The sequence below is a fragment of the Aspergillus lentulus genome (genome assembly GCF_001445615.1).
Source record: "Aspergillus lentulus DNA, contig: Alt16, strain: IFM 54703, whole genome shotgun sequence".
NCBI lineage: Eukaryota > Fungi > Ascomycota > Eurotiomycetes > Eurotiales > Aspergillaceae > Aspergillus > Aspergillus lentulus.
The window spans coordinates 2,487,116-2,506,260 of record NW_028322113.1 but is presented as its reverse complement, the minus strand read 5'-3'; the positions used below and the strand labels follow the sequence as shown (position 1 = coordinate 2,506,260).

The following is a 19,145-nucleotide window of genomic DNA, read 5'->3' as shown; positions in this document are numbered from 1 at the left end:
GACTGCTGTCACTTGTCAGATGGCGCTATCTGTCGGAACGATAGGGCGAACCGGACGGGTAGTCTAGATAGAGATCATAATAGAGTCGACTGGAGAAGTCTCGAGCTGGTGGACTGCCCCACTGCTGAAAGATCGGTGTCATATCATGTCATACGTAAGGAAAGTTCATATCAAGTCAAGATGCATGGCATAACTGCTCATGGCAGAGTTTGGATCACATCTACCTACATGAACAAGCCGTGAATGTGATCGAAGTGTGGTGACCTCTCCACTATTTCAGAGTTTTCTTCTGGAAAAACACATGGGATTAGACCAGATAAGCACCATTAAGGTATTATTATTGCTGCCAGTGGCTAGAGGAGATGTACTCATGTACCTAAGTACTTACATTTGAGGTTCGACCTGAGTAAGTAGATAGCCGCCCAAGCGATCTCCCCTGGTCATTCGGGGAGCGGATCTTGGAAGTCTCGAATGACTTTAAATAGAATCAGCTTGCTTGAGGATGAAGCAATGATCCCATAGACAAGTGAAATAGAATCGAGTCATGACAGGAAGGATTTTCCAGACTAGTGCTCTTGGGCGCTCCTCTTACTTTGCCACAGTCTGTCCAAGAGATACAGTATCGTCTACCGATCAAACCTGTGAAAAAGGAAAATGTTGCTACCTAGAGACCAGGACTAGTCCATGAAGCATCAAATATCGGAATTGAATATCGACCAAGACAGCCGACCAAGCCAGCTCCGCTCACACCCGCGCAAAACCACTGGCTCAGTTCGATCACTTGCATTACTGATTCCATGTTCCCTTGGAAGTTGAAAGTTGCACCTCCCGTCGACCCCTCGCTACGTTTATTATTGGTTCCCAGACGCCAACGTCAGGACTGCTTAGTGCTTGCTCAGCCCCAAATTACTTAATACACGACGAGACAGGTACACCTAGGGAAGAGTGGGAAGTCCATCGCTGCGGGACCCAGAGAACTTGCCCGCGCCTCCATTCCAGCCTTAGTCTCTTCTTACTCTCGCTATCATCGAACTTTCGACCTCCTCTCCTCTGTCATCGCTTCCATAGAGCCTCAAAAGAAGAGGAACGTTGCGACTCTCGTTTCCCCCTTCTCCCTTCCCACTCCCATCCCACTCGTCGTCCCTCCCCCTCCCTCCTCCTCCGTCCCACGAACCTCCGCCCACTTTTCCAACACACGCGACCGCCAATCCCGCATCCATCGACGTCTGAGCTCGGTCCGGAAGAAATCAAGTGCTAGTCATAAGGTCGTCCTGTCTGTGCCAAGCGGTGGATGCTCGCCGCGGATCTCTCTTTCGGCTCGCCCTGATCGGCCCTTTACTTCCCAGAGGTGTTGAACTGCCAGCACAGCATGGGTTCCAATCTGCCTGCGTAAGTTTCGCCTCTCCCTACTTCGACTGGCATCCGAGAAGCGGATCGGTCTGCGTTGATTGTTTGCGAGGACGAAATACTAACAAGTGGATGCATCTATAGCCAGCCAAACCTTCGGCTCACAAGTAAGCTGCAACACAGTTCTTGCCCTGCATCATCCCGACTCTGCCGGAGTTGCATCCTAGGTGTTTTGCGATGGAAACTGACCTTGACTCTTGACAGTTATTGCGGCGGATGGGTTATACAAGCGCGATGTGTTCCGTATGCCTTACATTCTTGCAATATTGCTTGTCGTCCGAATATTAACTCGTGGTGCTTTCGCAGGATTCCCTGATCCGTTCGCTGTAGCCACAGTCGGTGGTGAGCAAACCCATACGACATCGGTGATCAAGAAGACACTGAACCCCTATTGGAATGAGATGTTTGATCTGTACGTCGCCTTACAACTACTGTTCAGAATGTAGCCGGTGCTGATTATCCTTATCCAGGCGGGTCAACGAAGATAGTATCCTCGCAATCCAGATTTTTGACCAGAAGAAATTCAAGAAGAAGGACCAGGGGTTCCTCGGTGTGATCAATGTGCGAATTGGAGATGTGATCGATTTACAGATGGGTGGTGATGGTGAGCCACGTCCAATTCGGCACTTCTGCGACATCAATCGGCTAACCTTTCGTCTCTTACCCCTCGAAACAGAAATGCTCACTCGGGATCTCAAGAAGTCCAATGATAATCTGGTCGTACACGGCAAATTGATCATCAACCTATCTACGAACTTGAGCACACCGAATACCAATCAAGCTAATGGCCTGCATCGGTCACATGTCCAGTCATCGACATCCAGCGGCCTCGTCCCGCAAGTGGCCCCGTCGTCTTCGCATCCCGCCGCCAGTACTGCAGCTCCAGTCGATCCATCCGTGTCGAATCCATCCCTTAATCCCCAACGTGTTCCTTCCACTACCCGGCCATCAAGCACCGCCGCTCCCGCCAACGCAGCTGGGGCAGCCGCCAACAATAGCCATGGATCTCGCACCAACCTCAGCTCGTTCGAAGATAGTCAAGGTCGACTGCCAGCCGGCTGGGAGAGGCGAGAAGACAACTTGGGACGAACCTATTATGTGGACCACAACACAAGAACCACCACTTGGACAAGGCCATCATCGAATTACAATGAGCATGCGCAACGGTCCCAGCGCGAAGCTAATATGCAACTTGAACGGAGAGCCCACCAGAGTCGAATGCTACCGGAGGATCGTACTGGCGCCAACTCACCTAATCTGCCGGAGGGTTCGCAGCAGGCCCACACCCCGCCGGCCGGGGGCAGTGCCAATGCTGTTTCTATGATGGCAACAGGAGCCACGACTGCAGGCACTGGCGAGCTTCCTCCGGGATGGGAGCAGCGGACTACCCCCGAGGGGCGACCATACTTTGTGGATCACAACACCCGTACCACGACATGGGTGGACCCGCGACGGCAGCAGTACATCCGGATGTATGGACAGAATGCCAATGGCACGAATACTACGATCCAACAGCAGCCGGTATCACAGCTGGGACCCCTGCCCAGTGGTTGGGAGATGCGCTTGACCAATACAGCGCGAGTGTACTTTGTCGATCACAACACCAAGACGACGACGTGGGACGACCCCCGCCTGCCGTCGTCCTTGGACCAGGGTGTACCACAGTATAAGCGTGACTTCCGGCGCAAGCTGATTTACTTCCGTTCTCAGCCCGCTCTGCGAATCATGTCCGGACAATGTCACGTCAAGGTGCGCCGGAACAATATCTTCGAGGACTCGTACGCCGAAATCATGCGGCAGAGTGCATCAGACTTGAAGAAGCGCTTGATGATCAAGTTTGATGGTGAAGACGGTCTCGACTACGGTGGTCTTTCTCGGTATGTACCCCGTCTCGTCGTGACTGATACGACCTGCATTTGCTGACGATTAGCCTAGTGAATTCTTCTTCCTTCTCTCCCACGAAATGTTTAATCCGTTTTATTGCCTTTTCGAATACTCCGCACACGATAATTACACACTACAGATTAATCCCCATTCGGGCGTGAACCCCGAGCACCTCAACTATTTCAAGTTCATTGGACGAGTCGTCGGACTTGCCATTTTCCACCGCCGTTTCCTCGATTCTTTTTTCATTGGTGCGTTCTACAAGATGATGCTTCGGAAGAAGGTTTCTCTCCAAGATATGGAGGGTGTTGACGAAGATCTCCACCGTAATCTCACGTGGACTTTGTAAGTTGTTCCGCCGGTATTCGGGGTGGTTCAGGGTTTCTAACAATCTACAGGGATAATGATATTGAAGGTGTTCTGGAACTCACCTTCTCCGTTGATGACGAAAAGTTTGGTGAGCGTCGCACGATCGATCTCAAGCCCGGTGGCCGAGATATTCCTGTCACAAACGAGAACAAGGGAGAATATGTCGAGTAAGTTGCTATCTTCCATTGCCTCTGAATGCGGAGAACCATCAGGATAGAAATACTAACGGGCTCTTTAGGCTGGTCACTGAGTGGAAGATTGTCAAGCGCGTTGAGGAGCAGTTCAACGCCTTCATGTCCGGCTTTAACGAGCTGATTCCCGCGGATCTGGTCAACGTTTTTGACGAACGTGAATTGGAGCTGTTGATCGGAGGTATTGCCGATATCGACGTAGATGACTGGAAGAAGCACACAGATTACCGTGGCTACCAGGAGTCAGACGAAGTCATCCAGAATTTCTGGAAGGTTGTCAGAAGCTGGGATGCTGAGCAGAAGTCGCGTCTTCTCCAATTCACCACTGGTACATCTCGTATTCCAGTCAACGGGTTCAAGGACCTTCAAGGCTCTGACGGGCCGAGACGGTTCACCATTGAAAAGTCTGGTGATCCGGCAGCATTACCCAAGTCTCACACATGGTACGTAGAATTCCCGCTATTAACCCTCTTGTGATGTTTCTGTGTTCGCGAGCTGACGGCACTAGCTTCAATCGTCTTGACCTTCCCCCGTACAAGTCGTACGAAACACTGGAACACAAGATGTCCATTGCCGTGGAGGAAACATTGGGTTTTGGACAGGAGTAGTTGCTTTCGATTTCGAACAAGACAAGCATTTCATCAAGAAACAGGATTATCCATGCATCTCTTGTTTTAGCATTGTGTCGCTCGCCTTAGGGTATGCGGCGTGATTCCAAGCGAGGCCAAAAATTGGGCGGGAAGTTTCCCATTCTTGCATATGCAGATGCTGCAGGGTGTTTCCTTCGCTACTATTCCTATCGCTCTTTGTCAAGCCATCGGTGCTATCTCGATTCCCTCCAATCGCTTTTCTCTCGCTCGTTTCGTTCTCATATTCCCCCATCTCCGCCTGACGAAGGTTTTTGTCTCATACAATGTGCTTGCTTGGAGAAGAACGTTATACCGTGGATTTGCACGCGACTTCAATTTTTCTTTTTTCTTTTTTCTTTTTTTATTTCCCATACGAAACATGTTTTTTCTTTTGCCGGCGCACCGTGTATATACTTGTGTATTATTTTGACTTATGGATACCGTGAAGCCAGAGAACATTCCTCATCATTAGAAGGATCTTGGTGGTGCATTTAGCCGACCGTGTAGTGATTAAAGGAGAATGCTCAAATGCGTAGCAACAGCTTTGCATCAGGATCTGTGGACTGGTCGATGTGACCGGTCAATTTCTTAAGATGTTTGATTAATCTGCCGATTGGCACTCCGGGAAAAATGAGACCATTGAAGCTTCCATAGCAGATCAGAGAACAAGGTTAGTTGAAGAATAGCCCTCTCTGATTTATGAGGCCTGCAACCCGGATTTTTCACGGATCAATAGACCAGTTGCCCCTGAAACAACACAACACAACCCAAGCAGATACAGTTTTCAGTCAGAAAGTCGGGCAGGCCTATCAGCTCCTTTGCCAAGGACTCTAGAGAGGTAGTGATTCCGCTTAGCATCGTATCGAAGGCCCTAGGCCAGCCACACCCTTCAAAAGCTGGTAATGCTTACTGTGGCATTCTGAGACGTATGGAGCGCAACCCGATCTTTCACAATGTGACGCTTTGATATCTCCGGCTCGTAGACTAGTCTGTCAATAGTGTCTCTGCTGCGCGGCTGTCATTGGTTGATCTCATGTCCTGATGCACTGGTATTCTCCTGATCAGGGTGTGTAGGCGGATACTGAAACTTGCTGATTGAGGACCCTGAATCTTGCTGCTTGGTTGTACTGTGCTTAGGTCTCTGTTCGACCTCGAAGGATACTATATTTAATCGGTAGACTGGGGAATTGGGCCGACGTATCATAGGATGCGCGGACGCTGCATGTCTTAGGGATCTCTTCCTGCCGAGAGTTCTGGCAGGTGCTAGCTAGTATGTCGATACTTAGACTACTCCATGTACAGTTTCACCCTTGCAGGGTCTGTTGCCCAATTTAGTCGTTCTGCACAAGCCGTGTGACCTGACCATGTCTTTTATTAAGTTCCTTACCTAGAACTTCTCAGTGCTCCCCTTCTCTCTGTCTGTTGTTCGTTCGTTTGTTCTTTCATCCTCCTTACTCTACCACTCACACTTCACAAGCGTCTGCTTCACCTCCCCCCTAATCCAGCCTACTTGCACTGCTCAAGATGCGTTACTCCACCTCCGCAATCACTCTCCTCGTCGCCTTCACCGGCTCCACTCTAGCGCAGCAGACGACTACAGCAGCAAGCACTGGCTCTTCCTCCACGAAGCAATGCGCAGCCCAAAAGTCCGTTCCATCAACCCTAGGCTAATTCCAAAACATGCTAAGAACGCTGCAGCATCGTCGACGCCTGTCTTGAGTCCATGAAGCCCCAGCTCGCCGCCTGCGGCCCCAACGATTGGAAATGCCTCTGTGACCAGAGCATCAATGTCCTGACGTGAGTATATTCTGTTTTTTCAGAAGTCAACACGACTAACGCAATTATATGCAAAAGATGCTACAACAACTGCCCCGGACACCCCGACAGCTTCGGCGCCGAACAGACCAAAACGTCCTACTGCAATGCGGCCCAGGCTTACTCCACTTCGAGCACTTCGACGGCCACCGGTACGGCAACCAAGACGTCGTCAGCGACCCAGACGGCGGAGACGGCGGCCACCACGACCACTACTTCGTCTGGATTCTCGCCTACCCCGTCCACCGGTGCGGCTGCGGGATTGGCTGTGGAGGGTGGAAGTTTGTTGGCTGCTGTCTTGGCTGGGTTTATTGCCTTGTAGGGTGGTGTATCGCCAGCTCGGGATTGAGGTTACGGGAAGCGTAGAATGGGGCGGAGTGACTTGCAGAGAATGGAACATAATGGGTGTTGATAGGAGGATGTACTGTACTTCGTGTCATTGAACTAATCTGTAATATGCCATATCCCTCAGGGAAAGAAATATACGTACTTCACTCTGCCTGAATCAAGTTAATAGTACATGCGTTGAGCACAAGCGATGATGTATTCCAGCACTATCATCCTCACAAGCGAAATAAAAGCTCATCGTCTTCTTTTCGAGCTTCTCTCCTCCCCCGCTTGAACATCCTGATCAGGCTTCCGTTTCGTCTGCTCATCTCCCTGAGCAGCAGCAGGACCATCCTCAACAGAATAAGCCGAGACATCATAATGCCTCAGCACAAATGCCACTTTCTCAACATCCGCACAGGAAACCGCATCAGACGACTGCGCAGCCAGTCTAGCCCGCAGCCGCCGCACAGCCTCCCAGAGCTGCCGGTACTCCTGCAGGTTATACTTGACATTGAGTTCGCCGTTCGGACGTATACGCTTGGACACTCCGCCCTTCTTCTGCCCATCGTCCTCGGCGGCAGCAGCATCAGCAGATGGAAACACACCCAAGCAAAGCCAAAGAAAGACATCATCGCTGTAGAACGGCGCCGCCTCCGTCGCAACAGACAGAATCAGCGAGGCCGTTGCGGGCCCAACGCCCCGGAGCGGAGCGGTCAATGACTCCAGGCTTTGTTTGGGGAATGCGCTGTCCGACTCCGACTCCGCCTCTGCCTCTGGGCCCGCAGACACCAGATCGGCCATATGATCTGACGCCGGAGCAGTAGCGAACGCAGAGGCCGTCGTCCGGCGGATGAGAGCAGCCTGGTTCGAGCGGACCAGGCCGAGGAGCGTGGGACGGTAGACGCCATGTTTTCTATCACTATCAACATCGTGTGACAGGATGAAATGAACGAACTGAGGGGACATACAGCTTCCACTCCATCAACTGCACCAGCTCATCTTTCTCTAGGTATCCACCGACATTTGTCTTGGATTCTTTTCCCTCCGTAGCTGTAGCAGCAGCGGTAGCTCTCCCCCGCACCCGCGCTGGTAGAGTCCCGTACCGCAACGCGTCCAGAGACAGGTACGCCCGGACTTGGTTGTCGATATACTGTTTCTCATCCGGTGTCAGGGTAGGCTGCGAGGCGGCAGAATCTGCCGCGTGTTTCTTTGCCTTTCCTTTCGTCTTCTTCTCTCGGGCTGTGGCGGCTTTGATGGCCTTTGCGGTCTCCTTGCGTCGTATCACCGTTTCTACGGTGGTAGGATAGCGTGCAAGGAGGTCATTGAACGTGTCAATGGAGATGAGGGAAGGAGAGAACTCGGGAAACCCCTCTGTTTGGCCTTGGGGATCTGTTTCTGCATCGCTTGGGGAGTTTTCACGTTCTGAGAGCGCCATGTTGCTGTTGTTGTCATCGGGTAACGAAGTGTTGTGGCGTTTACAAAAATATATCTCAATCGCGCAATCTCCGAACATTTACAACGAGATCTCAATCCAATTCCTCAAGTGTGACTCTATGGGCTGTATTGATCTCAGAATCGATAATTTACCGGATTGATTCTCCAGTTTTGCAATGGCTGGGTAACCTACGCGCTGCTGACCAGAGCAAACTGTCTTCGTCTATTGATTCGAGTTCCATCTGCTAAATCATACTATAATCGTATCACCACACCAGAAAGGCTGAGAGACATTAAAACACAGGCACATGTTGCTAAAGACATGATTGTTGAAACCATCCGGCATCAGGCATCACCAGGACCGCAGTAGTGCTCTCAGAGATGAAGATCAACTTCAACAACGAAGAGATCGCAAGGCGATCCGTACCATTCGAACTGACACATACGCCCGCACTCATCACAGAGGAGAACACGTCCATGGCAGAAAAAAAGAAAAGAGGAGAGAGTTACACGATTACAAGCACGCGAGGGTATCCGCTCCTTCTCATCTCTAGAAAGGAAAAAGAAACCGAAGAGGAGAGAGGCAAAAGAGACCCGCACAAGTCTAATGCTTGCGTCCTCCGCTGGATTTCTTCGAGGCATTTCTTTTGCCTTTAGCGGATCTGCTGTTCGGACTGACAAAGCTCACCCGCTTCTCATCTTTGCTCCGTTTCACGGGGGCAATCGAAGCAGACATGACTCGGTCCTTCTTCTTCGTGCTATTTCGTCGGAGCGATCTCGACAAGGATTTCGAAGGATGAGCCGCACCGCTGCCCATGTCCGGATCCGACTTGGGCCCCGTGGTTGCCGGCGAGGCCGCAGCATCTTCGTCGTCTTCTACATCAATGTGGCTAAACTCTTCATCTTGGTCACCGGCCTCGGATGAGCTTGGCTCCGGGCTGTCAGATTCTGAGGCTGCTCCGTAGTCATCATCGTCGCTCACCAGACTTGGGGCTTGATTTGACTCCAAAGTGGTTGGACTCAATTCTTCCCGCAAGTCCTCCATGGCAGTTGACCTAGACACGGAAGATGCCGGTCCATAGGAAGACTGAAAGTATCCATTCAGAGATGGAGAGTGGTGATTTGTATTATCAAATCCCTTGCGGCTTCCGGGCCGCTGCGATGCGGTTTTAGATCCCGTCGTTCGCATTGACTGCCTAACGGCCCGGTTCCCAAGGGGTTTCTGAGCTTGTGTCGCAGCATCTACAGATATCTCCGCTGGGTCATCTTCTGACTCGGCCTCCGAAGAATAAGCTTCGAGATCCATCGTCGTCTTCGCTTCGCCCACTAATTTATCCAGGTCTACCCCTACACCCCTGCGTTGCATAAGAGAGGAAAGATGTGGGGTATCAGGTGACCCCGTGAACGAGTTGCGATGGGAGGCTTTCCCCCCTACGGACGTGGTTCGCTTGCCTGCTTGGGAATGCATAGTCGGTGTCTCCACCGCAGACGATGCCCGTCGGCTGGCGACAGAGTATCTTCGCGGGGTCGTAGTATCACCGGAACCTTCCGGAACCGATGAAGGAATCTTGGTTGATGGCTCGATTACATGCGCGGATCGAATAAGCGGGTGGACGAAGCCAGCCGCAGTTGCGCTGGGAGTATCATTCTTTCCAGGGACAACGGCACCTGCCTCATCTACTTCGACCGGCTCGCCTGAGGCCATCGCGGCGGCATCGTGACTGGCAAAATTCCGGTTATGAGCGATGCGACAGTGGTTGATGAAGCCCTGAGTGCTCGAGAAATTATCCCTCCGACAATCCAAGCAGATAAGCTTGACAAGCACACCGTCCGACTTTCGCCGGATAATCATAGGACCAGCCTTTTCTTTGGGTGTGGGATATCCACTGGGAAGGGACTGCAATTTGGCCCCGGCTGAGCCTCTTTGGGGACGAGATTTGCTGGCAAGATAGCCTCCATCGACAGGATTGCCACGAGTCGAACGACCCTCGGTCAGCGGAGTGCCGAGAGCGCCCGGAGTCAGAGGAGTCCCTGACTCGAGTTCTCCTCCGTCAAAGCGCGGATCGGGAATGAGCCATCGCGCATAATGTCGCGTATAAGGACCGTCTGTGACACCCCATGGAGCTGGGGATATCGGCGCCACACCATTTCCAGGAGCATGTACCGCCATACCTGTGCCGTTACTCACAGACTGCGACACGCCAGCGACGTGAGATCCGGGATATGGTATCTCGGCGCACCGGCGCAGTTGTTCCAGCGCAATCTGGCATTTTGCGATCTCCTGGTCGATCAAGCGCAGTTCATTGTGTTTCAACAGCACCTCCAAGCTCAGCTGCGCTTCTAATGTCTCTCGTAACGTGTCCACGTCGATCTTGCGCGGGGCGGCCGTTTTATCCCCAGTGATGGAACTGGACGAGCTCGAACTCTGGCGACGATGGGGCGACTTGGATGGCTTTGATATGGAACTGTTCGAAGTACTATCTCCGAGGGATGCCGAATTTCGCGACACCGCAGGTTCGCCGTTTACCGTCGAAGAAAGGGTCTTCTTGCCGGAGAGCGAATTACTCGACGCGTCATCGGATCGTAACTTTGTCGCGACAGGAGCATCCTCGACAGCGGCCGCATCACTGGAATCGGAGCGTTTGCGCTTCAGTTGGGGCAATCCGATACTGCTGAGGCCCGGAGAGGCGCAGTGTGGCGAAATCGCAAGCATCTTGAGCTCCTCCGCCATCACCTTATTTCCTCCGAGAGCAGAGGACCAAGGAAGCAGCCGAAACATGCCATGCGAAATTTGGTCGGACGCCAGGGTATTGATATGTCAGGTTGAGTGGCGGAAACTTTGCGACACGTCCAAAGTAGAAGCCACGGTAGTGATAGGAGGGGAAAAGGAAGGAAGAAAGGGGAGGAACCGCAAGAATAATATTAGACTAAACAAGAATAGACAGAATAGAAGAAGAGGAAAATAGGTGTAGATTTAGTAGTCTGCTGCGCGTTGAGGCCATGCACTGGTGCAGGCGAACGCAATCTAGATAGATAAGAGGGAAGAAGGTAAAAGTGAATGATGGAGATGGGTGGACGGATGCTGCGGATCAAAGGGATAATAGGACTGGTTCTTGATTTTTGGACGTCGATTGGCGTTTGCGACCGTCAGGGCTCAGAAGGAGCAGGGCAGACAAGCAAGGGGGGAATCGGAAAGTGAGACGGGAAACCAGAGGAGAGCGCGGGGGAATAGGGACAAAGAAGGATAATAATTTAGGTAATTACCAGAGATAAGAATCAAGAGTCAATCAAAGGACCTGTCAGGTTCTCAGCGACTCACATGCAGGACGAGAAAGGCAAGAAAACAGGCAGAAGGGGTAAGCTGAAGTCAACCACGGCTTGAGATGAGGGAATACGGGGAATGATGACGCTGAAGGATGGACGATGGATGGATGGATGGAGTGGGTTGAGGGTGGCGTAATCTATGATTAATAATAACAACAACAACAAGGATATAACATCAACAGGAGCGATGATGAGAAGAGTATGAAACAAACAGCAACAAATAACTGAGAAACTCAGGAGTAGTAACTGCAGTATTGCAATTAGGACAGGGACCAGGAACAGACTCGAGCAACGGTCGGTTGAGTGACTTGGGTTGCAGTGTGACAAGAGTGACGAGAGTTACGATGGATGATGGATAGATAGGCTGTCCAAGGTACGGAATAGTTCCACTGACTGATGAGGAGAGAGTTTCAGACAAGAGGGAAGCCCCAGACTATCTCGTAGAGTCGTAATAGTTGAAGACGGAATCGTGCTTCCAGAGTGACGGAAGGGAAGGGAGATGGCTGTGTAGTCTAAGAGACCTGTTGGGCTCTTGGGAGAAGAGGGGGGAGGACCAGGAATGCGAATGGGAAATTGAGAAAGGGAATGGAGATCAGCTTAGCTGATTGATTGATTGATTCAGAGGGAACATGGAAGCAACATACACAGCAGAGTACGGAGTAATAGCGTGGAGTCTGGAGTTTAGTGCTCAGTTAGACTAGACAGTTACAGTTATCTAGTCGTCCTCTTAGCAGTCAATAATAGAATAAAAATAAAACCTACCTCATAAGACAGACCTCAACCTGAGACATTATTATTGCTAACGTACCCAAAGAGAGTACAGAAAAACTCCGTAATTATTATTACTACTATTATTATTATCACACTTGTCACCCAGTTACCCAGTCATCTCATCTTGCCTTTTACTGACAGCATCCTGTCCCTAGATGCCTAGGTACAGGTAGCCACATATCTATCGTACAGCCTAACAGGCTACATAAATAACAGGCGGTTGACTTGTTCCATAGTTCCCCGGGCAGGCTACAGCAGTCAGAAATAATGACCTGTCAAATCAGATTACTTTTAGTCCGGGTCAGAGAAACAGGATACATTCTCAGTGGATCCTCTGATGTGATCCGAGGCCTGGACTGGCCCATATTATTCGGCGCTCCTGCGCGGTCCAGCTTGGCTTCAACTCATGAACTGGCTAAAAAGTACGGATTCAAGTTTGCTTACGGGCGACTCTTAATGGATATCAAGCAGTCGCATTTTGGAACAAAAGACTCGGCCTTTTTTTGTGTACCTTTATATTTACTGGAACCATGGGATAGAACGTCTACCCCATACTTACTTACTGAGTACTACGTAGCTATCTACCTAGTAGGTAGAGAGGTAGAAAACTTAGGTAGTCACTGCTAAGGTACCTCTTTATCTAAGGTACATTACAGCAGCAATCCTATAGTAGGAAGGTACCTTAGGTAGTGCATCGCCACCGCAATCACAACGAATCATAATTGCCGCCATGTCTACTACCTATCACACACCTTACCAGGATCTGATTCCCTCTTTGCATGTGCTGACAACGGCCATGGATGTATCTAATAGATTTGGTAGAGGCTCATTGGTTTGGCTTTGGGACTAATCTGTACTTTATTCCAAAAGGTCCATCTCCAGACAGAGGAAGATGCACACTAACATTATCCGATTCAACTCTCCAGAGACACAGATACCATGATCGTGTCTGGCAAAGACTCGGGGAAAGTTCTCAGTGAAAAGACTATCTCATAATGCATAGATCGACCCCCCGCATTACCATGATGTCTTTCCAACCCCCTATTGCAGAGCAAGCCCATATAAGCGAAGCAAGACACCCAAATGCAATCAGACACTTCTTAAGGAAGTGCTCAAAGATCCGGAGTACTCGAATTGGTTCCAAGCGACTCTATTGTCAATAAATCGGTCTAATGTCAAGCTTGCAATTATGATTATGGATAGACGATGCAGCCGGTGTTCGTTGAAACTCCTCATCCCGCATCTCCAACGGTCTACGATGTTCGACTACGCCAGGCAGACTGCTCTGAAAGTTTCAGTGCACAACCGACATGTTTTCAACAGAAGAAGTATTGAGATTGAGTGATGAGAGTCGATGTTGCTCCATCCGACTGTACCGACCTCCGAACTCCGAACAGAATTTGCTTCAGATGAACATCAATTTCCAATTCCCACGAGCTGACTGGATGATCATCCTCTTCTGATGACCGGAAAATTCAGCTGGATGTTGTGGGAATTACCGCCACATATGCAGCCTGGACAAGGCATGCTTGGAGGAGTTGCTACTGGATGATCAAGTACAAAGCAATGGGACGGCTAATGCGCAGAGAAATAGGCAGAGTTCTCGGACCTCAAAACATTTCTTTATGAAAAATATCTGAAGCGGACGACCGAGAATCGTTTGAGACTTTGGACAAAGATTTCATGTAACAGACAATGTGCTTTCATCTCAAGAGACCTGCCACCTGAAGCCTCTACCATTCAGCGCACCCTCATTCGGAATCCTTTGGTCGAAGCGGACATAGAAGGCGAAATGGAGACCAAGTTGAACATAAGATACATGCGGCGTAAAAACCAAATTCCTAGACAAGAAAACCTATAAAAGAGCTGGCCCACAGCTCTCGGCACATAAGTGGAAGTCGTCATCGTTCAGTTTGCTTGAACTTTTGTTGCAGTGTTATACAAACACCAAGCGCGGAAGCATCGTTGGCTTATCGGTTGACCCAAAGAGGATGCGATGTGGGGACATTTACGGGCAGGAAAGGAAGATCGACGGCACAAACCCGCAAGACGATCTTCAGTCCACCTTCATACGGAGGATAAAGTTGACCACGACAGCTGCCAGAAGCGACAATGCCAGGACAGTGGGACCGTACCGGTCGTCGATTCCACTCTGCCCACGTCGCCGAATACTCTGCGCCCGCCAGTGAAATGTGAAAAGAGCGTATAACATGGCTGCCATTGCGATGATCGTGAACAATCCGGCGGAGATGCGACCGATGCGGTCGCCAAAGTTGAGCAGGCCAACGGCCAGTCCGCCCAGGATCACCGTGAAGTTGAGCCACGAGAGAAAGGTACGTTCATTGGCGAAGAAGACCTTGGGTTCGACCCGGGTTGGCAGGGCAATTCGCTTGCCTGTATCGATGGGTGATGGGTAAGTACTCGGCGAACTAAATTGATGTCTCAATTGCTACCATGACACATACCTGGAGCAGTCTGCAGCAGAGGTTGGCTCGACATTATCGGTGAATGTGAAAAATTGCTAATAAATGGGAGAATGAAGGCAGATAGGAGTACCAAGAGAGCTACCAAGGCTGGCTTGGACAGAGGAACAATTGATCAATGGTTGACAACGCGTATGTACGTGATCACTGATATCCTGCAGCTTATATGGTAGAATACAACTAGAAGAAAAAAGTCCGTAAAAGAGGAAGACCGCACAGCCCGAAGGAAGCTATAATAATGGTCGCAAGCAGATAATATATGGGCGCTGGCTGGACTGATGTAACTAGAGACAGCTAAGAGGGCTGGACTGAGACTAATCGGGAGAAATACCCCTCCCGGTAGCACAAGCGGCCAAATGCTAGCTAAAAGAAGACTAGTGCGTGGCGCTGATGGAGCTTCTGCCCAATTCGACCGCCAAAGAGTCCCCACGTGCTCTATCTCTTTGCTGAGCTTTGATTGCCTGAGGCCTCGACATGGAATATCGTTCTGCCGTGCCCTTGTGGCGGTGACGGTTTGAGATAAAGTAGAGGCTAAGCTGATTAAGGAATAGCTTGGCGCAATTCATTGTCCAATCATCGACCGCCAAGCCACACCCATGATGCCACAGACTCCGATGTTGTCTCGTCCCCCAAACATCCATAGCAGAAAGCACAGCGGCTGTGACCTCCTAACCTTTCACTTCTCCCTTTTCCTGCAGTGCTATCCATATCTGGTTATCTAAGTTTCCTGCATATCTGTACCCCACCTGGTAAGCTTAAACTGGACCTGGATCTGTCAATTGATTTGTTCGACTAGCTCCGACAGCGGTCTCATTCCCCCGCAATCGCACCTCCAGCACTCGTCGTTACGCCGCATTCCTCGACCTGCACCGCAGTTTATAGGCTCCCTAAGTGATATACCTGCTGACTATAGCGCTTTAGCTCACGTATCACGATTGTGAACGCCTTCTACACGAAACTCATATACAATGGCTGTCGAGAAGGGACCTGTTTCTGTGCGTGATCGACCCTATCTATCTTACCGGCGGCATCTGCGACGCTCCGCATCGAAATCTGTTCTTCCATTTGAATATTGATCTTTCAGTCGCTGATACTGACTGTCTTTTTTCTCTATGTTTTAGCCCATACCCATTCCGGAGCTCACCAAGATCGCCACAGATGTACGTTGGTTGCCTCTTCCACTCCAGCAATAGTAGCCATTGTGATCGACTTCCATACCTTACGTTAGCGAAGATCTCAACTTGGGCATTATACTTGTACTGACAGGTCGATCCAAGGCTTGTGATGTGGCCCTGAAGAGCGCCGAGGGTTACGAGCACGCCAAGGTTGGCGAATGGAATTCCCAGATCATTGTGAGTATCAACCTGCGGCAAATGATGTGCCTTCAGGCACGTTGACTACCGAAAGCATGTCTGACTTATAATCCTTTGATTCGATAGAACACTATCCTCAAGGCCCTCATTGCAGCTACCGCACCAGAGTCTCCTGCGACATCACCTCCATACCGGTTCACCGTCAACAGCACCATCGTTCAACAAGGCTTGATCGATAAGTCTTCCGCAGCAGACGGGGCCGTAAGCAATGCCGGCAAACGTGGTATGCACTCTGCCTCAGGCGCCTTCTGGGACGTCAACCGTGATGGAATGTGGACATTCAAGTACCCCGGGGCTGAAGAGCGGGGCCTCGATGTCGTTGTCAGTGTGACATGGTTTGCTCTGGGCTAGTCTCATTCAGATCAAGAAATTTATGAAATGAAAGAAAGGAATAGCCAAAGTTTGTGTGAAGCTTTTGAAAGTTCAACATTTCGTTTTGATATGACTTCCATTTCATCTTCATTTCTTCTATGACTGTGCAATCGTGTTCGCATGCCTTCACCTGTTATATGTTCTCAGAGGCTTGATGTACAAGAACAATGTTGATTACGATATCCCTTAGTTCAAGAATTGCCGCAATTTGTATCAGCACTCCAGGTGCCGAGACTTTTACAAGTCAACTCTCCAGCACACTAGGGTGGAAGGGGTCTCGGGAGGCAAGCAAAGAGGTTAAAAAGGTTGCACCAGCGAATGCATTCAACCAATCGTGTCTTCAAATTCAATGCCAGTTAAAAACCGCCCAGTTTCATGAGTAGATAATGAAGAAGTCCGAGAAAAAATCATTAGAATGGATAAGCTAAGGGTGACAACCGAAGACCATACGAAGCGGTAGTAAAAGCTTTCCTTCTCCCGAGACCAGGCGCCATGCTAACCAAGGAATAAGTGAATCAATCGAGACAAAAGAAAGAACAGATCATGAACATGGACATGTAGTACGACATGCAAATCCCGGAATTTCACTGAGCTACTCTACCCAACCTCAACGGGGCTCTGAATAGTCGTTCAATGCGACACATACTGCCCCGCGGTGATGGCCGCTGTATTGACGAATGATTTGACCCGAAGCCAGCTCCCACAGACGTGCATAGTGATCGCTCGAAACGGTGACAAGATAGGCGGAATCTGCAGAGAACGCGCAATCCCACACCCAGCGCTGATGATTGGCTAATGTGGTCTCTAGAAACGGCGTCCCGGTAGTCATATCCATGGGAGGTCCATCCGGTTGCACCGGGAAAGTCTGCTGCGGCTCCGGATTCGCAGGCGCATTTCCCCTGATGTAGGTAATCGGGTTCAACTCCCCGCTCCTTCCCAGATCAGCGCCAACGTGAAGGTCATGGACTTTGGGTGATGTCGGGGAGGCAACGGGATCATTCGCTACAGGCTCTTTGGCTTCGGGAGCAGGCGACTCTTTGCCGTTGGCTCTGGCCTTGGCTGCTGTTATCGCTGCCATCTTGGCCGGGGGGAAATCCGGATCGAGATTCCAGACCTTAGCGGTATGGTCGGCGGAGCAAGTCGCCAAATGCTTGACGTCAGGAGAAAGGAGAACCCGTGTGAGATAGTCTTTGTGAGCTTGGAAGGTGCAGATTGGAACAATACGAGTCAATTCGGCGTCCTGGATCATGCGCCAGATGTAGACATTGCCCTAGAACCAAGTGCTCATTAGCTAACGAAGCTAAAAAGTTTCAAGTTCAGCGCGTACCTTTTTATTCCCTGCACAGAGAAGAGAGCCATCGCTTGCGACGCTAACACTCTGAACAGCAACGTCCTCCTCAGGGATGAGTTGATGTGTGCAGACGCTCTCCCCCAGATCCCAAACCCTGACGATACCCGCTCTGTCACCACTAATTAGCTCACCCTGATTGGGGTGGATCACCACGTCATTGACTGGAGATTTATGTGCATAATTGCGCTGCAAGCTTCCAGTACGAGTGTCCCATACTTTCACCGTCCCGTCCTCGGAGCTGGTAACCATCCACTTCCCCTCACAATGGAATGCGACCCCCGTGATGTTGTTCGTGTGACCGTCAAACGTCATGACTGGATTCGGATTGGTTGACTTGATATCATAAAGTTTGACATTATTGTGTCCCGCGGCCGCTAGGTAGCGCTTGTCAGGTGTGATGCAGAGACGATTGACTTGAGAGTCAGGGTGCTGAATTGTCCGCGAACATATTCCTGAGAGGGCCTCCCAAAATCTATTTCCGACAGATCAGCGCACAGTTTGCTAAAGAATCAGGTAGCACCGGAAAGCATTCGCTTCGCCTACCGAATTGTATGATCATAACCCGCTACGACATCCCATAACAACTACGTCAGTCATGCAGCTTCGACAGAGAGTGAGATTGCGAAATCTTCCCATGCCACACTTACCAGTACAAAGAATGACACTCATTATGAGTAAGATATAACGATGTAGAGCTCTAGATCCTTCGAGGATGCTGGATGATTGAGAGTTCTCGTTTGGTCGTTGCGGATGAGGGGAGAAGTAAAGTATTGGGATGTTAGAGAGGTACCTAGACTACTCTTCCTGCCGGCCTATATCCACTGATTGCAATCCTGAATGGGGTTAGTGCAACAGCTCATGGGGAGCACACGTGAGCGGTTGCACAGGCGGTGAAAAAGGCGGAACGCCATTATCAGATTGGAAAAAAGCAGTGATTGTTTTGTTGCAGCTTCACTTTTACACCATGTTTCCAGCTCCATCTTGCCGTATATCCCTCCAGGTTTCTTCATCCTATTGGATCTATGCGAAGGGCTGCGGCCTCTTTCACCTTGCTTCTGCGTATACCGAACTCTGCTTGCCCTGGTTGCCGTTTATTACACGCCCAAAATGACCCTGGCTCTCCTTGCTTGATTGTCAGAGTCTGATCTTGTTGAGTCGACTTCATCGAACTCGTACTCGCCTGATCGTTCTATCCCAGGTATCTCTTGTTTCTCGTTCTCTACTAGCAGTACCTTGCATATCTCGCTAGATGGTCCTTGTGTTACCAGTCAGCTGTTGTGTGATCGAGCAGTGCCCTCTGGCATAGTTATCCGTGTTTAGCTGTGCACAACAAGAGTGGCACAAGCGGCTGAACACCACAGACTACAGCTACTCGGCGTGAGCGTACGCATCTGTTCAACAGTAGCCTTCAT

General features: G+C 50.3%; 7 protein-coding genes across 7 annotated transcripts; 3 read left to right on the top strand and 4 right to left on the bottom strand.

The window, feature by feature from the left end:
- Positions 1 to 1,369: 1,369 nt before the first annotated feature.
- On the top strand, positions 1,370 to 4,459 carry ALT_8288 (NEDD4 family E3 ubiquitin-protein ligase; the record flags this gene model as incomplete). Its single annotated transcript, XM_089600392.1, has 8 exons — positions 1,370 to 1,389; positions 1,492 to 1,514; positions 1,612 to 1,819; positions 1,878 to 3,284; positions 3,343 to 3,636; positions 3,690 to 3,827; positions 3,899 to 4,294; positions 4,360 to 4,459. The coding sequence occupies 8 exons, from the start codon at positions 1,370 to 1,372 to the stop codon at positions 4,457 to 4,459; spliced, it is 2,586 nt and encodes an 861-aa protein (XP_089455285.1).
- Positions 4,460 to 6,004: 1,545 nt separating this feature from the next.
- Positions 6,005 to 6,617, top strand: ALT_8287 (GPI anchored serine-threonine rich protein; the record flags this gene model as incomplete). Its single annotated transcript, XM_033560750.1, has 3 exons — positions 6,005 to 6,126; positions 6,179 to 6,277; positions 6,335 to 6,617. 3 exons carry the CDS (start codon positions 6,005 to 6,007, stop codon positions 6,615 to 6,617), a joined length of 504 nt encoding a protein of 167 aa, XP_033416641.1.
- Positions 6,618 to 6,877: 260 nt separating this feature from the next.
- On the bottom strand, positions 6,878 to 8,060 carry ALT_8286 (uncharacterized protein; the record flags this gene model as incomplete). The annotated part of the gene is made up of 2 exons (XM_033560751.2): positions 6,878 to 7,538; positions 7,594 to 8,060. The coding sequence occupies 2 exons, from the start codon at positions 8,058 to 8,060 to the stop codon at positions 6,878 to 6,880; spliced, it is 1,128 nt and encodes a 375-aa protein (XP_033416642.2).
- Positions 8,061 to 8,663: 603 nt separating this feature from the next.
- Positions 8,664 to 10,838, bottom strand: ALT_8285 (uncharacterized protein; the record flags this gene model as incomplete). The annotated part of the gene is made up of 1 exon (XM_033560752.1): positions 8,664 to 10,838. The coding sequence occupies one exon, from the start codon at positions 10,836 to 10,838 to the stop codon at positions 8,664 to 8,666; it is 2,175 nt and encodes a 724-aa protein (XP_033416643.1).
- Positions 10,839 to 14,210: 3,372 nt separating this feature from the next.
- Positions 14,211 to 14,653, bottom strand: ALT_8284 (putative vacuolar transporter chaperon Vtc1; the record flags this gene model as incomplete). The annotated part of the gene is made up of 2 exons (XM_033560753.1): positions 14,211 to 14,548; positions 14,620 to 14,653. 2 exons carry the CDS (start codon positions 14,651 to 14,653, stop codon positions 14,211 to 14,213), a joined length of 372 nt encoding a protein of 123 aa, XP_033416644.1.
- A 952-nt stretch (positions 14,654 to 15,605) lies between these two features.
- Positions 15,606 to 16,361, top strand: ALT_8283 (dynein light chain Tctex-type family protein; the record flags this gene model as incomplete). Its single annotated transcript, XM_033560754.1, has 4 exons — positions 15,606 to 15,632; positions 15,759 to 15,797; positions 15,915 to 15,989; positions 16,077 to 16,361. The coding sequence occupies 4 exons, from the start codon at positions 15,606 to 15,608 to the stop codon at positions 16,359 to 16,361; spliced, it is 426 nt and encodes a 141-aa protein (XP_033416645.1).
- A 628-nt stretch (positions 16,362 to 16,989) lies between these two features.
- ALT_8282 (WD40 repeat domain-containing protein) lies at positions 16,990 to 18,402 on the bottom strand (the record flags this gene model as incomplete). The annotated part of the gene is made up of 4 exons (XM_033560755.2): positions 16,990 to 17,652; positions 17,710 to 18,205; positions 18,277 to 18,298; positions 18,381 to 18,402. The coding sequence occupies 4 exons, from the start codon at positions 18,400 to 18,402 to the stop codon at positions 16,990 to 16,992; spliced, it is 1,203 nt and encodes a 400-aa protein (XP_033416646.2).
- Positions 18,403 to 19,145: the final 743 nt, after the last annotated feature.